The 12,621-nt window shown below is 56.0% G+C and overlaps 6 protein-coding genes across 6 annotated transcripts; 2 read left to right on the top strand and 4 right to left on the bottom strand.

Annotated features, from left to right (window-relative positions):
- Positions 1 to 1,261: 1,261 nt before the first annotated feature.
- PUNSTDRAFT_42103 (uncharacterized protein) lies at positions 1,262 to 3,151 on the bottom strand (the record flags this gene model as incomplete). Its single annotated transcript, XM_007380011.1, has 5 exons — positions 1,262 to 1,769; positions 1,846 to 2,192; positions 2,275 to 2,375; positions 2,448 to 2,852; positions 2,923 to 3,151. The coding sequence occupies 5 exons, from the start codon at positions 3,149 to 3,151 to the stop codon at positions 1,262 to 1,264; spliced, it is 1,590 nt and encodes a 529-aa protein (XP_007380073.1).
- Positions 3,152 to 3,517: 366 nt separating this feature from the next.
- Positions 3,518 to 3,832, top strand: PUNSTDRAFT_130765 (uncharacterized protein; the record flags this gene model as incomplete). The annotated part of the gene is made up of 2 exons (XM_007380010.1): positions 3,518 to 3,601; positions 3,659 to 3,832. 2 exons carry the CDS (start codon positions 3,518 to 3,520, stop codon positions 3,830 to 3,832), a joined length of 258 nt encoding a protein of 85 aa, XP_007380072.1.
- A 341-nt stretch (positions 3,833 to 4,173) lies between these two features.
- Positions 4,174 to 5,373, bottom strand: PUNSTDRAFT_61233 (t-SNARE; the record flags this gene model as incomplete). The annotated part of the gene is made up of 5 exons (XM_007380009.1): positions 4,174 to 4,379; positions 4,489 to 4,706; positions 4,773 to 4,921; positions 4,997 to 5,081; positions 5,159 to 5,373. 5 exons carry the CDS (start codon positions 5,371 to 5,373, stop codon positions 4,174 to 4,176), a joined length of 873 nt encoding a protein of 290 aa, XP_007380071.1.
- A 1,159-nt stretch (positions 5,374 to 6,532) lies between these two features.
- Positions 6,533 to 8,841, top strand: PUNSTDRAFT_130763 (uncharacterized protein; the record flags this gene model as incomplete). Its single annotated transcript, XM_007380008.1, has 9 exons — positions 6,533 to 6,623; positions 6,678 to 6,937; positions 6,991 to 7,395; positions 7,444 to 7,539; positions 7,596 to 7,649; positions 7,707 to 7,763; positions 7,815 to 7,977; positions 8,029 to 8,745; positions 8,795 to 8,841. The coding sequence occupies 9 exons, from the start codon at positions 6,533 to 6,535 to the stop codon at positions 8,839 to 8,841; spliced, it is 1,890 nt and encodes a 629-aa protein (XP_007380070.1).
- A 977-nt stretch (positions 8,842 to 9,818) lies between these two features.
- Positions 9,819 to 10,111, bottom strand: PUNSTDRAFT_60336 (uncharacterized protein; the record flags this gene model as incomplete). The annotated part of the gene is made up of 2 exons (XM_007380007.1): positions 9,819 to 9,945; positions 10,011 to 10,111. Coding segments are annotated over 2 exons (228 nt in total), but the record flags the coding sequence as incomplete, so codon positions are not given.
- A 1,465-nt stretch (positions 10,112 to 11,576) lies between these two features.
- PUNSTDRAFT_130761 (uncharacterized protein) lies at positions 11,577 to 12,536 on the bottom strand (the record flags this gene model as incomplete). Its single annotated transcript, XM_007380006.1, has 1 exon — positions 11,577 to 12,536. The coding sequence occupies one exon, from the start codon at positions 12,534 to 12,536 to the stop codon at positions 11,577 to 11,579; it is 960 nt and encodes a 319-aa protein (XP_007380068.1).
- Between the last annotated feature and the right edge of the window lie 85 nt (positions 12,537 to 12,621).

Genomic DNA, 12,621 nt, shown 5'->3' with positions numbered 1-12,621 from the left:
ATGAGTTTGTCCTGTTGATTAGGTCCCTTCCTTCAATCACTTGCCTAGGCCTGCACGAATTGTCATGGGAAGGGGAAGAAGATGAAGCAGAACCCGATGATCCTTCTTCGGTCCCTGGCCTTCCTGCTCGGCTTTGTCTGACCCAGCTGGAGGTCGAAGGGGGCAATGTGGACGGCGCTATGAAGCACTTGCTATGCCTTTCTTCCAGCGGGGATATTATTCTCTCGCTCAACACGCTGGCATTAGATGTCGCCGCCGATCCTGGATGGCTGACAGTTGCCAATGCTCTGCTGCAACAATGTAGCATGCTGCTCTCCCTCCGGATCACAAATTACGCCTACCTTGCTTTTTACGAGACTGAGCTCGGTAAGCCTTTCGTTCATACCAATGGCTCACCTTTTACTCACGTTACTCACCCCTCATGCATGTCAGATGAGCCATTCAACTTTTGCATGATGCATGCTATGCGAGAGATCACGATACACATGCACCAGGTGGCGAAATTCCAGTTTGCACTCAATTCTCTACAACACCTCGCCAATTCCCTTAGAACCGTTAGGTCGCAAGCCTTCAGGTCTCTCACATTGATCCTGCAAATATTGTCGGAGGAGGAGGAGGAGACTGCACTGAATGATTTCTTGGCCAAGTTCAGGACCACTCTCTGCGATGAGTGTTCTACATGGTCCACGGAGTTGCACATCCGTTTTCCCCGACACTCCCACCAGACGGGCCTGGTACATAACATGGATTCCTCGGTCGAGGAACACCTTGGAGCGCTTACTCGATGTGGTGTGGTAGTGAGGCAGTTCAGATGACATCCCTTCATGAACGACTACGGGGCGATAAAGCGGGGTCAAAAACGCCTGCAGTGACCATTGCTTCGTATCGAATGCCTATCCCATAACATGTGCCACACGTCTATGCGCAATCGGTGTCACCGCGAGTGAATCAGGTCAATGGATTGGGACGCGAGACTAGGGAGGGAGACCGGGCCGCCAGATTGATCTGCTGGGGGAAGGGGAGCCCACCAGGACCCCAACTATCAGAAGATTTTATCCCTTATGTGCAATTCACAAACACTTGGGAGGTGTCGTGAGGTGTCGCTCTGCGAATCTGTCCATGCATTCGTCGCCAGCGACGCCACTTTACGGGCTGAGCGGGTTCGATAAAAGCACGATGTAAGATAACAGCAACAGCGATTAGACAGTTAGGGTACACGAGTGTTATAAGTACGTATCAGGGGGAGGATAGCACCGCCAAACTATGCATTGTACTTCGCAGCCTCCGCGCCTGTAGGATCGTAGTTGATCTCGACCAGCGGGTCCGGTGGCACCTTCCCGTCGAATCCCTTGTTAGGGCACGTCCTCGCCAACTTCTGCTCCCACCCGCCCTCCATCATCTTATACTCGGGTATCACCACGCGCTGCGACCCCGACACCGTTTTCACCCACTCCCACCCCGTCCTCAGCGGCGCCTCCGGGTTGCCCTTCGCCCACGCCCAAGAGCCGTCCGGCGTCGCGCCCGCACGGAGCTTGAAGTGCTTGAGCGATTCCGGGTTCCACTCGTTCGTGCCCGTCGTCGGGCCGAGGTACCTCATGCGGAAGCGCACGGAGGGGTGCATCATCTCGTACGTGTCCTTCGCGACGTGGTCTTTGTCCGCCTCGTTGTCATCCTCGAGCTTGTACTGCCCCGGCATGCGGTGCTCCGAGCCGAGGGCCATCATCTCGCCCGCGAACGGGTCCTTGAACGGGCCCAGCGCCCATCCCGACCTACCAGCGACGCGCGAGCATATGTCAACGAGAGTCTCGTGATGAAGAAAAGGGCGTCTGGCAGAACGAAACGTACCTGACGGGCGGATACGACACGAACCAGCTCTTCGCGTACTCCTTCCCCTCCAACCGCGGCTTCTCCGGCAACGACGTGATCGCGGCCGTGTTCTTCGCGATCAGGCTGTCGAGGTACGTCTTATCTAGGACCAGGAACGGGCTGATGAGATCCAGCATCCAGAACAGGCTGATGTTCGCGAGCTGCTCCATGTCCGTCAGTCCGTCCGGGCCCAGCGGGTTGCCCGCCTTGTCGACCCGGAGCTTGCCCTTCTTGTCTTTAGGGGGAAGGGACTCGGTGCTGCCGCCGCCGACGTTGATGTGGAATCCGGGGAACCAGCACTGGAGAAGGTTGGTCGAGGAGGGCATCTGAATTGAAGGGAGAAAAAAAAAAAGAAGAAGGATATGGTTAGGATCCGATATGAACGGGGTTGGCGCGAGTGAAACACACCGATGGAACCCGGTGTCCGTCCTTGGGAAGATGCCATACACAGGGCGCGAATGGAAAACGGTGCTCGTCGATGGCGAGAGCCTGAAAGGCGTGGTCGACGCCTGCGATGCGGATCAGCGGGGCCGTTCACGTCGATTCCAACACCAAACCTCGCAGAGAGCAACAAGACTGACTGTGGCAGAGCGACGCGCGGTGGAACTTGTGCTTCGCGTTCCAGTTGAATTTCTTCACCAAATAGTACTCGGGCACGCCGAGGCTGCCTACCGTGTCCCACACGCCGACGACCTTGATCCGCGTCGACCGCCCGAGGATCCCCGCCTCCTTCTCCTTGATCAGCTCCGCGGACTGGTTGCTCTGGTACCGCGCGTAGAGCTCGTGGAAGCGGTCCATGTCCGTCTTGGGCAGGACGCCGACGCAGTCGATGAGGCCCGCGAGGCAGCGCGCGGTGTAGGCGCCGCGCGAGAAGCCGAAGAGGAAGAGCTCGTCGGCGGGCGAGTCCTTGCCCGCGGGCTCCCAGTTGTTGACGACGAAGTTGTAGGCTTCGACCACGTTCTCGTCCAGACCGTTGCCCACCGAACCTATCGCACGATGTTCGTCAGGATTTTGAGAGGCTCGGGCGAGAATACGGGGCACGGAAAAGAACCGCACCTTGGATCCCGGCGGCGATGCCGGTCATCGCCTCGGAGCCGACGCCGCTTTGGTAGTAGACGATTTGCTGGATCTCGGCACCGTTCAGAACGTCGGAGTGCGCGATGGCTCGCGCGAGCCTGGTCACGTTCGACGCGGAGTATTGGGTCGCGCCGTCGGAGGATTGCCAGGTGCCATCGCAGCAAATGATGAGGCGCTTGTAATCGACGCTGCTTGTGGGTACCGGCATTGCGCGTTTGTACGTGTGAATGGGAGACGGTCAAGCTGGGTTTGAGGGGGTGAGAGTAGGGCAGGGTGGGTTGGGTGTAATGATGTTTTTCTTTCGTCGACATCGGCAAGAGCTGCAATTATACAGAGCGGCCCTGGGACCATTGGAGCGCGTACCCCGGAACCAAGGCAGGGCCGACGTGCGCAGGAAGGTACGGACCGCGCTAGTAGTGACAGGCCATATTGTTCCTCGACCTCCGCGTGTGGAGCTAGACCCAGCTGAACGCCGGCATACTCCGTTGGGCGCAATCGCACCTCAGCCTGGCGCTTGTATGAATGCCATGCCAGAAATTCGCCGTCTTATAAGTCCTAAGTCTTAATCTCGTCAATGACCATCCATCCGAGCGACTACCTGAAGCGCGCGACTGCCAGTGGAGTGAGACCAAAGTACCGGAGTCGATCCAGCCTCCAGGTACGAGCACAACGGAGTCTGATGGGAGGCGACGTTCGAGCTTGACATGCTTGACAGCTCGAAAGGAGAACGCCGAACGGTGTGACAGCCCCGCCGCCCGCGCCACCCCGCCCCCCGAACCCGCTCGGTCTCGACCGCCCGACGTTTTCGGCTCCGATCGCAAGTCCCAAGATAACCCCTGATAACCCCTCCATGCAGCTCGCCGATACGAACGACGATCATGATGCATAAGTATTCATGCATGCATGCATGTGTGTGTGTGTGCATGTGTGAAAGAGAGATATATATCATAATTAATGCATATATACCAACACAACGTGTCATCCGTTACCCCGACTCTATGCGGTCAGGTTGAAGGAGTACTACTAGCATACTAAGGGTATCTGTTCCAGCGGTCAACAGACGACGCGGTGTCATGACAGGATCTGTTGGGAGAGAATAAAGATACGCTCGTCAGCACATAGCTCGAGTCTAGATCGCGAACCCACACGAGAGGGGACGGAGAAAGAAATCGCCACTCGGAGCGCCCGCGCGGGGAGTAAAGGCGTAGCGTCCCACAAGGGGAAATAAAATCAAAGACAGACGTGGTACAGCACGCAGACGATAGCGAGACCGGTACGCACCGCGAGGAGGACGACGCAGACGACGACGACCAGAACGAGCATGAGGCACGCGGCGCGCCGGCCGGCTTTGCGCTGGTACTCGTGCGCGGTCGCGAGCTCGGCCGCAGCGCCTTGGGTGTCCACCGCGATGGAGGAGATGTTCGATTCGATGTTGTCTGTTTGTTTTTATATTTTTGTACCCCCACGTGGGTTAGCGGTCGTTTCGAGGAACGGTGGAAAAGGAAAGGGAGGAAGGAGGAAGGAGGAGGGTGAAATGAAACGCACCTATCATCTCGCCCTGCTCGTTCACGAGCGTGCCGAGGTCGCGGAAGATCTCGTGTAGCTCGTGTATCCCCGTCTCGATCTCGCGTATCTCCGCCTCGCGCTCTTGGATCAGGCTCTCCTGGTACGCGAGCTCGTGCGGAGATAGCTGGGACTGGAGCAGCTGCGCCTGGCGCTGAGCCGGGGACGCCGAGGGGGATTGCGAGGGTTCGGGTTCACTACTAAAAAAAAAAAATAGGAGCACGCCGATGAGTGAGTGCGGAAGGGCACATGGGCGGAGGACGCACTGATGATGGTGTTCTTCGTCCGCGGCGATCTTCACGCCCTGTACGACCGTCCGCTGCCGCTCGGCGCTGACCTGCTGCGCGCGCTGGAAAGCGACAAGCGAGAGCTGGAAGTCGTGCGAGGTCTTCGAGAGCGCGGTCTTGTACTGCGGCTTGTCACCCTGAGCGCAACGCGTGCGCGAGTCAGCAAAAACGGGGAGTCCAATGTTCCGTGTGCGATGACGTACCAGCGTCGCCTGGATGCCCGCGAGCTTCTTGAGGTCGTCGGACCCGCGCTTGGCCATCGCTCGCGTCGTCTCCGTAAGATTATGCCTGCATCAGTATCCCCGCCCAGTGAGTGAGACGATCAAACAAACAAAACGGAGGGTAGAGAGGTCGTGAAAACGCACAAGCTCGTCCGGAGGTTGGCCGAGTCCCTGCCCGTCCCGAGCTGGTCGACGAGCTTGAGGATGCCCTGCACGTTCGCGTTGATCTTGAACACCTGCAGGCTGAGCGACGACTGCAGGCTCGAGAACGCCGCGTCCTCCGGGGAGCCGCTGCTGTTCGCGAGCGGGGAGGCGAACGCGGGTCGCGAGGTGCCGGATTCGATGTCCGCGAAAGACATGGTCGTCTAGAGGGAGACTTGGTCCTAGTAGGGTTGCAGAGGGTGAGTTTAGAGAAGTTGACGATCCGAGGAGGTGGTCGAGGGAGGCCCGGGCTATGTGAGATAAACACGAGGGGGGTGCGGGGATGGAAGGCGCAGTCGTGAGCCGTGGTCGCGGAGCAGAGTCAAGATCAGCTGCATGACGTTCTCAGGCCCACCTGCCTCACTGTAAGATAGGCGTAAGGGGGCGAGGCGGGCGGTGGCGGTGTCACGACGCGCCTCGCAGGCAACAGAGCAGGATCCGGTAGTATAGCAAAATAGAATGTAGATACAGGCGTGCAAAGAGTCTTTTATAGTCGAGACGCCATAGATATCGTAGATAATCATATCTCAGATATCAGGCGCCCGGAGGAGTAAAGTTAAGCACGCAAGGTTTGTATGGTAACCGAATGGGGCACGCTCACAACCGCGGAGTTCGGACCTGATGCCGGATGGCGGAGCTCAATAACTGCCATGTGGGCACAAACCAGACTGCGGTGGACCTCTGGAACCTTAACTCACCGCTGTTTTATTATAGCTTGCCTTCTTCATGGGTCGCCGCTGTCCCAACACCTCTTAGGTCATGGACCAACCCTCCTACACATCTCAAACATCTCCTATACAGTCTTGTTCCTATATTCCTAGCAAAATCATCTCTTTTGTCGACGTATCATAGTTACACTTGAGTTATGGCATCACTTCAGGGATGAATTGAACAACTGAGTCTGTATCGCTATCGCACTGGTGAGCTGATCGGGACCTGGACAGATTGCTTTCGACGTATCCCCCATTTTCTCTCCTCCCTGCTACAACCACCGCCATGTCTCAGCATGCCGCAGGTCCAGATCAACCAGCTATGGCTTTTGCTGCCTCTCTGACGGAGGTTAATCGGGAGTGTCCAAGATGCAAGGTCGTGTTTCGTCCTGGAGAAACGACATGGACCGAGTTTCAAAATCTCAATAATTCTGGCGACCCTGCCCGTCTGTATTGCACCACCTGTACGGTGTACTATAGGGCCAAAGCAACGACAGTTCGACGCCCTGCTACTCTCCGTCGAGGTAGATGATCAGGTTTCTGTGGCTCTCCAGACTTACACCACTATACAGATGATCCATCGAGTATTCACTCCAACAATGCACCCATGGCCCCCCCTCATCTACCATCACCTCAGTCTACCTCTATCTACCATCCTCTGATACATGCTCAGACATCCCAAGCGCAACGCGGGCAAGGTGAGAGGGTCATTGTGGCTATGCCTGCTACATCCAGCTGAGCGCACATATCAGGTGCTTTGCCTGTCCGTGAGATGAGCTATGCCATTGGCACGTCCGGTGCTCGTGTCTCTGTCATACCAGCCAACCCCACCGCACTCTTAGCTGCATCCCAGTCACCGCTAGCCTTAGGCTACACAGAGGCTCATAAGCGGATGAACATGCATCTCGACAAGTGGTCTGGAAGGGCTGCCGGTCGCCGATCTTCAGAAACTTTTGATGCCAAGCTATTCATGGCGAAGTTTACAAAAGGGCTTAAGTTTCAGCTGTTCGAGGTGAGTTACATAGTTTCTCTGGCTATATACGACAATAATAATTGAGTATTCAGGACGTAGCCACTGCTGTGACAGGCATCGATGCCCACATTGGGGTACAAGCTCTTCACGAACGTACATTCTACACCCTTCTACCGCTTTTCAAGGAATGGTCCTTCGATTTTGACCTCAAGATCGAAGACACTACCCTTCATTTGAAGAAGCCTGTCGCTGCCCTTGTAGCCAACCCTACATCTGATAACGATGCGGTGTACCACCTTCTCTTGACGGAGAAAGGTGCAGGCTCTAAGGCAACTCCGCGCTTCAAGTATGGCACCGAATTGGATATCTTTTGTGTCATCAAACGCAACAAGCTGGAAGAATGTGATACTCACAGAATTAACCGCCACCTCGCGCTTGAAGACACAGAGGCTTTTGGCTTTGCCGCATCATCCCAGCAAGTCGCTTCTCCATCGAAGGTTAGTATCTCCGTTATTACAGTAAATACAATTCTGACCACGCTTTAGCCTCTCAAGCGGAAGAATGATACACTTTTCTTATCGGGATCTGAGTCTGAGAATGACAAAACAGATACGCTGCCTTCTCCTCATCGTAAAACAAAGGTAGATTTATCCACCCTGTCGTTTGGGGCGCTCAGTAGCTCATACACCTACTTTAGAACTCTTCTACTGGGAAAGGGAAAGCCCGTGCAAGCCCCAAGAAACCTATTCCCGTGAGTTCAATTCAAATCGCTGTGGTTATAGTATTATAGATGAGCAAGGTCTCCCAGGTGCAATACTCCACTAAAACAGGTCAGGGACGTAAAGACATCTCTGATACCACCCAGGTAGCTCTCTCCACATAGAGATCATCCCTCTCCTGATGTTGACTTATCCAGTCTCTGTCCAACGACCTCAACAACACTAAACTGGTCCTACCATCTACGCCTCCATCGAACAAGTCTGCCGTGGTGTTTGTCTCACCTTCCCGCTATAAAGAGCACCTTAACGCTGCTCTTGAAGCTCAGCATAAACCTGCCAAAGAGCGCCTCCAAGAAGCGAGTGCGTGACTGTCTTCCTGGGTTGGATAATCTATTGAGTGAATATTTCTAGTCACAGAGGCGAAGAAGTTCCCCCTGGTCAGCTTCTATATACCACCCCAACGAACAATTGAAGAAATCATCAAGGACGCCATAAATGATCCCCTACTCTCCACGTCGCTCACCACCTCCAACCTAATGCGCCGATGTGAAGTTATCACGGTCGCTCTAGAGGTCAACCTAGTGAAATCTCTTGGCGATGGGTCCTTCAAAACAGCACATCTGGGCAGAGTGTTGAGCGTTATATCGGGTGACACTCTGATAAAGGAACTCACTGGTGATATCTGTGTCAAACAGTTCTTCTGGGGTGCGAATGGCGGCGCTGTACGCAAGCGCTATAGAGGCCTCAGTGAGCTTTCAATGGTCTACCTGGAGCTCATCTGCGTAGAGTGGGCTTCCGCCCTTCTGGATATGGTTTACATGTTCATGAAACGGGAGGATAGCAAGAACGACATAGGAATCCCTCCCTTCGATGTCCCCCAGATGGCATTTGTGAAGGCGGCATTAGCGATCTGTCATCTCGGCAAGGAGGAAAAGATACTGATTATCGAGCAAATGATACCTCAGTCTGTGGATGGGGAGAACTTCTTCCTCTACATTCACAATGGATCCGCCATTCCTACCATGTTCGACGATCCTGGCCTTATCGAGCGGGCAGAATTCCTTGCATTTGCTCAGCATGTACAGTGGCTCAAAACCGAGGGTGAAGTCTTCATATCAGACCTTCAGGGTAAGCTGAATTACCTTTTGCTTGATTATTATAATTAACAGAGGTACAGGTGGACGAACACTTCTCACTGATCCCCAGATCATGACCAATCCGTAAGATTTACTTTTTGTTAGTTTGCTTCCCAGCTGACAGAGACAACAGGGAGAGAGGAAATATATTTGCTGGAGGCAATGTCGCTCAAGCTTTCACAGCATTTCCATATGAACATGTATGCAACAAGTTTTGTGACCACTATAGGTTGCCTTCGACGGAGGAGACCTTAAAGAGCTGGTCGATGAACAAAGTAGATGACAAGGAGGTCCAGAGAGAGGTCATCAAGCAACCCGAGGGTGACAGTCCTCGGGAGTCTGGCGCAGGCTCAATCACAGCCTAGGGAGATGAACTTTTCACATAATTTATATGATTTGTATGTCTGCAACAGACACATAAACAATACAATGTAGCTCAACCTACAGTTCTTACCAGCTGCTCGTAAGAATCGTGTCGATGAGCTGCTAGGCTCCAGGTATTCTCACCATAGAATTGAACCCTCTTGTGTAGTAGCTGTTCCATGATGAAGTTAGCACGGAAAGTCGAGGAAGTGTTCAGTCACACGGCCTCCACACGGTTGGCAAGTAGGACGTCTCTAAAGGATGCGGTGAGGTGGATGTTTAGTCGAGATGGCGGGGCACACACACCTTGATACCTGCACGCCACACTCGCGGAGAGCATTGAGCATTGAAGCGTCAGGGATGTGGAGTGCGAACACGCAGTTGTTGGTGTGAAGTGCGCCTGCATCTTGCACGACAAGCACGCTCACTTCTTACATGGCGGGTATGCCCAGTTCTTGCACCGGACAAACTGATTGCGAGTCCGCGGGACAGGCCTGACCAGACCCGAGATCGAATATGCATGCGCAAAGGCTAACAACCGAGGTGAGAACCATGTCGTGTGTGTGCAACTCGGATATAGCCTACCGGAGCTGCACCGTCTTCGATGGCCAACACAGGAGGTTCGAGGCTTCGGGAGAACCCTGGCAAGAAGTGTTCTGAGATCCCATGCACCGGCGTGACCTCCTCGATGTACACGTCGACTTACGTCGTGTCTGGCGGCTCCACGTTTCGGCGTTCATTGTCCCTCTTGAGCAGGACGCGGAGAGCGAGGAGGAGCAAGGGGCAGATCACGTAGCATATCCCGATCACGATCCACGGGACGTGGTTTCTGCGGAAAAAGTACGCAGCCGTAAAAAAAAAAAAACAAGACGATTCGCAAGGAGGGAGGGAAACGGACCTTGTACTTGGCCTGCGGCGTTGCCTATGCAATACGTGCAGAGCATGATCACATTCGTCGTGATCCGCTTCGTATGCCCCGCCATGACGGACGACACCGGAAAAGCGAGAGCACAAATCCGGTCGTGCCTACACCCGTCAACCACTGCCTGAACAGCAGCCAGACCTTATCGCTCCACGGCAAAAACCTGATGAGGAGCACACCCAGGAGGTTGGGGAGAATGCAGAGCGTCGGGAATTGCGAGCCGCACGTAGTCTTCAAGGGAGGGCCGGGGTCACGTCATCGTGTGCTCCCGGACGGCCACGGTAACCGCATGGGCAGCGACACGTTTGGAGCATCGTATCGGCTTGTTGATGTCCGCGGCGGGAGAGGCAACGGCGGCAGCGTCGTCGTCGACGGGTTCCGTCGTGGACATCGTGCACAGCGCGTGGAACATCTCCTCCTCGGTGGGGCTAAGTGGGGTATCTGTCGCCAACACGTCTTCGGCAGCGAGCGTTTCCATGTCGAGTGAATTGAAGGGTGGGTGAACCGAAAGAATATGATCCTCGACGATGTCCCGTCGCGGCACGTCTTCTTCCCACAGAGCGTCGCCAGGCCGTACCGTTCTGATGGACGACTGCGACGTGCGCTTCGTTTCCGTTGTCGAGCGGGGTTCTGGTGCGGAGCTGTCGCCCATTTGCGAGCCTGTGGATGCGAATGATGCCGAAGCTGTAAGCCGAATGAAGTCAATCAAAGGCATGACGTAAACAGAGTAAATAGATGCGAACCTTGTCGTGCACGAGCATCCGGGGAGGACGCCGCAGGACTCGGCTGGAAGAAGGGGGAAGAAGCGCTCTCTGTGAGAACCTCCGGGGAATCCAAGGAACGAACAGAGGACGACAGCGAGGGCATCGACGACAGACTTGGGGAGGGAGAAGGTACGTCAGGTTTCGATTCCACGGGGGCAGTGGGTAACGGAGTGTTGACGCGACTAGGAGGAACGGCCGTGTCCGTCATCGAGAGCGTAGGACGCCGGCCACCTCTCCACTCGCGATCATCGAACTCGCGATCTTCCACGGTATCGGGCCCGAGAAGCTGCACATCCGTCCACTGGAGTTCGCTGGGTTGATGGGAAGTCGAAGGTGGAATTCGGCGAGGTACGGTAGGTGATACGGGGGAGTGAAGGGTGAGCGCGGTAAAAGTCGAGCGTTGGCGACGACGAGCGTCTGCTGCTATCGGCCCCTGCAGCGAATGAGACGTCGGCAAAGTACCCATCGACGTCAGCCTCGTCCTCCTCCTTAACATGGGCGGCGTCATCATCGTCCATGAGCCATGTCGGGACTGCGTGCGGTACTGCTTCCAGTCCCACGTGTCGAAGTCCTCCGTCTTGACCGACGACAGTCCGCCAGCAGCAGCCTGCATGACGATCTCGACAACCTTCGAACGTTCGTCCATGGTCGCCTACGCGCTTGGATCAGTCGGCTCCTGCTTGATCGTCCACGTCCGCAGCGGAGGGCGGCGACTGAGGCGCAGGGCTATCCTCCCAATGCGTCTCGATATCGCTCTCCTCGAATTCCTCGTCCTCATCCGCGTCGAAGCCCCCAGTCGGCATCCATATCCTCATCATCGGAGAAGGGCGGCTCTTCGGCAGACGAGTACCGCCGAGCCCCGGCCGAGTCCCAATCGTGGCCATCAGCGGGGACCTCGTCATCAGAATCTGGAGGGGGCGAGGCGTCGCTATGGGTGACGGACGCAGATCTTCGGAAAGGCAGACAGGAGCTTCCACCGAAGGAGGTAATGCGAAGGATAGGCACCGACCATCTGACGATACCGTGTAAGGCGGCATGGAAGTAGCTCGCACTGACGGATACGCAAGTGAAGGTCGTTGATCCATCGGAACATCTGGCACGGGATGGGACTCCACAACCGGAGACATGGAGACCGGAGTCGTCTTCAGACACATCCCCAGAATCGTCAGAATCATCCGAGTCGGAGTCCGAGTCGGACATCTTGGACAAGTCGACGATTTCTCTTGATCGAGTAGCAGACGCGGTCGGCGACACGGAAGACGGCGACGGCGTCGAAGGCGACAAGCTCGCCCGGATGAGGCTCGGCTTGAGGCGCAGCGTCAGCTTCACCTTCGGCGGCGGTTTCTCCGCGTCCGAGCCCGAATCCGACGCCGCGCTCTTGTCCGCGCACGCTCTGGGTAGCCTCTTCCTCTTCAGCCCCCGGTTCGCCGCCCGTCTAGCACGGTCCCTCTCCCTCTTCTCCCTGTCCGTCGTCGGCATATACCCCACCTTCCCGTTCTCGCCGTAGTCGCACAGCCTGATCCCGGCGCGGCTGAAGGGGCACGGCGCGCCGGCGGCCTTGCTGAGGTACCAAACCATGGTGCCCTTGCGAAAGTTGGTGAGCCGGTTGTCGCCGGTGGGCGGATTGCAGTGCGCGCCGCCCGAGCGCGAGTGGAGGGCGGGGAGGAGGTCGTCGTCCGAGGGTGTGCCCGACAGCACGTGGCGGAGGAGCAAGGGGATGATCTTGCTCGACATCACATCGATGCATGTGCGCGCGGATGAAGGTGGTGATAGCCTGGGACGCGGCGGACACGCTGCATACAGGAAGGACGGGTAAGCT

The sequence above is a fragment of the Punctularia strigosozonata genome (genome assembly GCF_000264995.1).
Source record: "Punctularia strigosozonata HHB-11173 SS5 unplaced genomic scaffold PUNSTscaffold_2, whole genome shotgun sequence".
NCBI lineage: Eukaryota > Fungi > Basidiomycota > Agaricomycetes > Corticiales > Punctulariaceae > Punctularia > Punctularia strigosozonata.
This window is presented reverse-complemented; position numbering and strand designations above follow the sequence as displayed.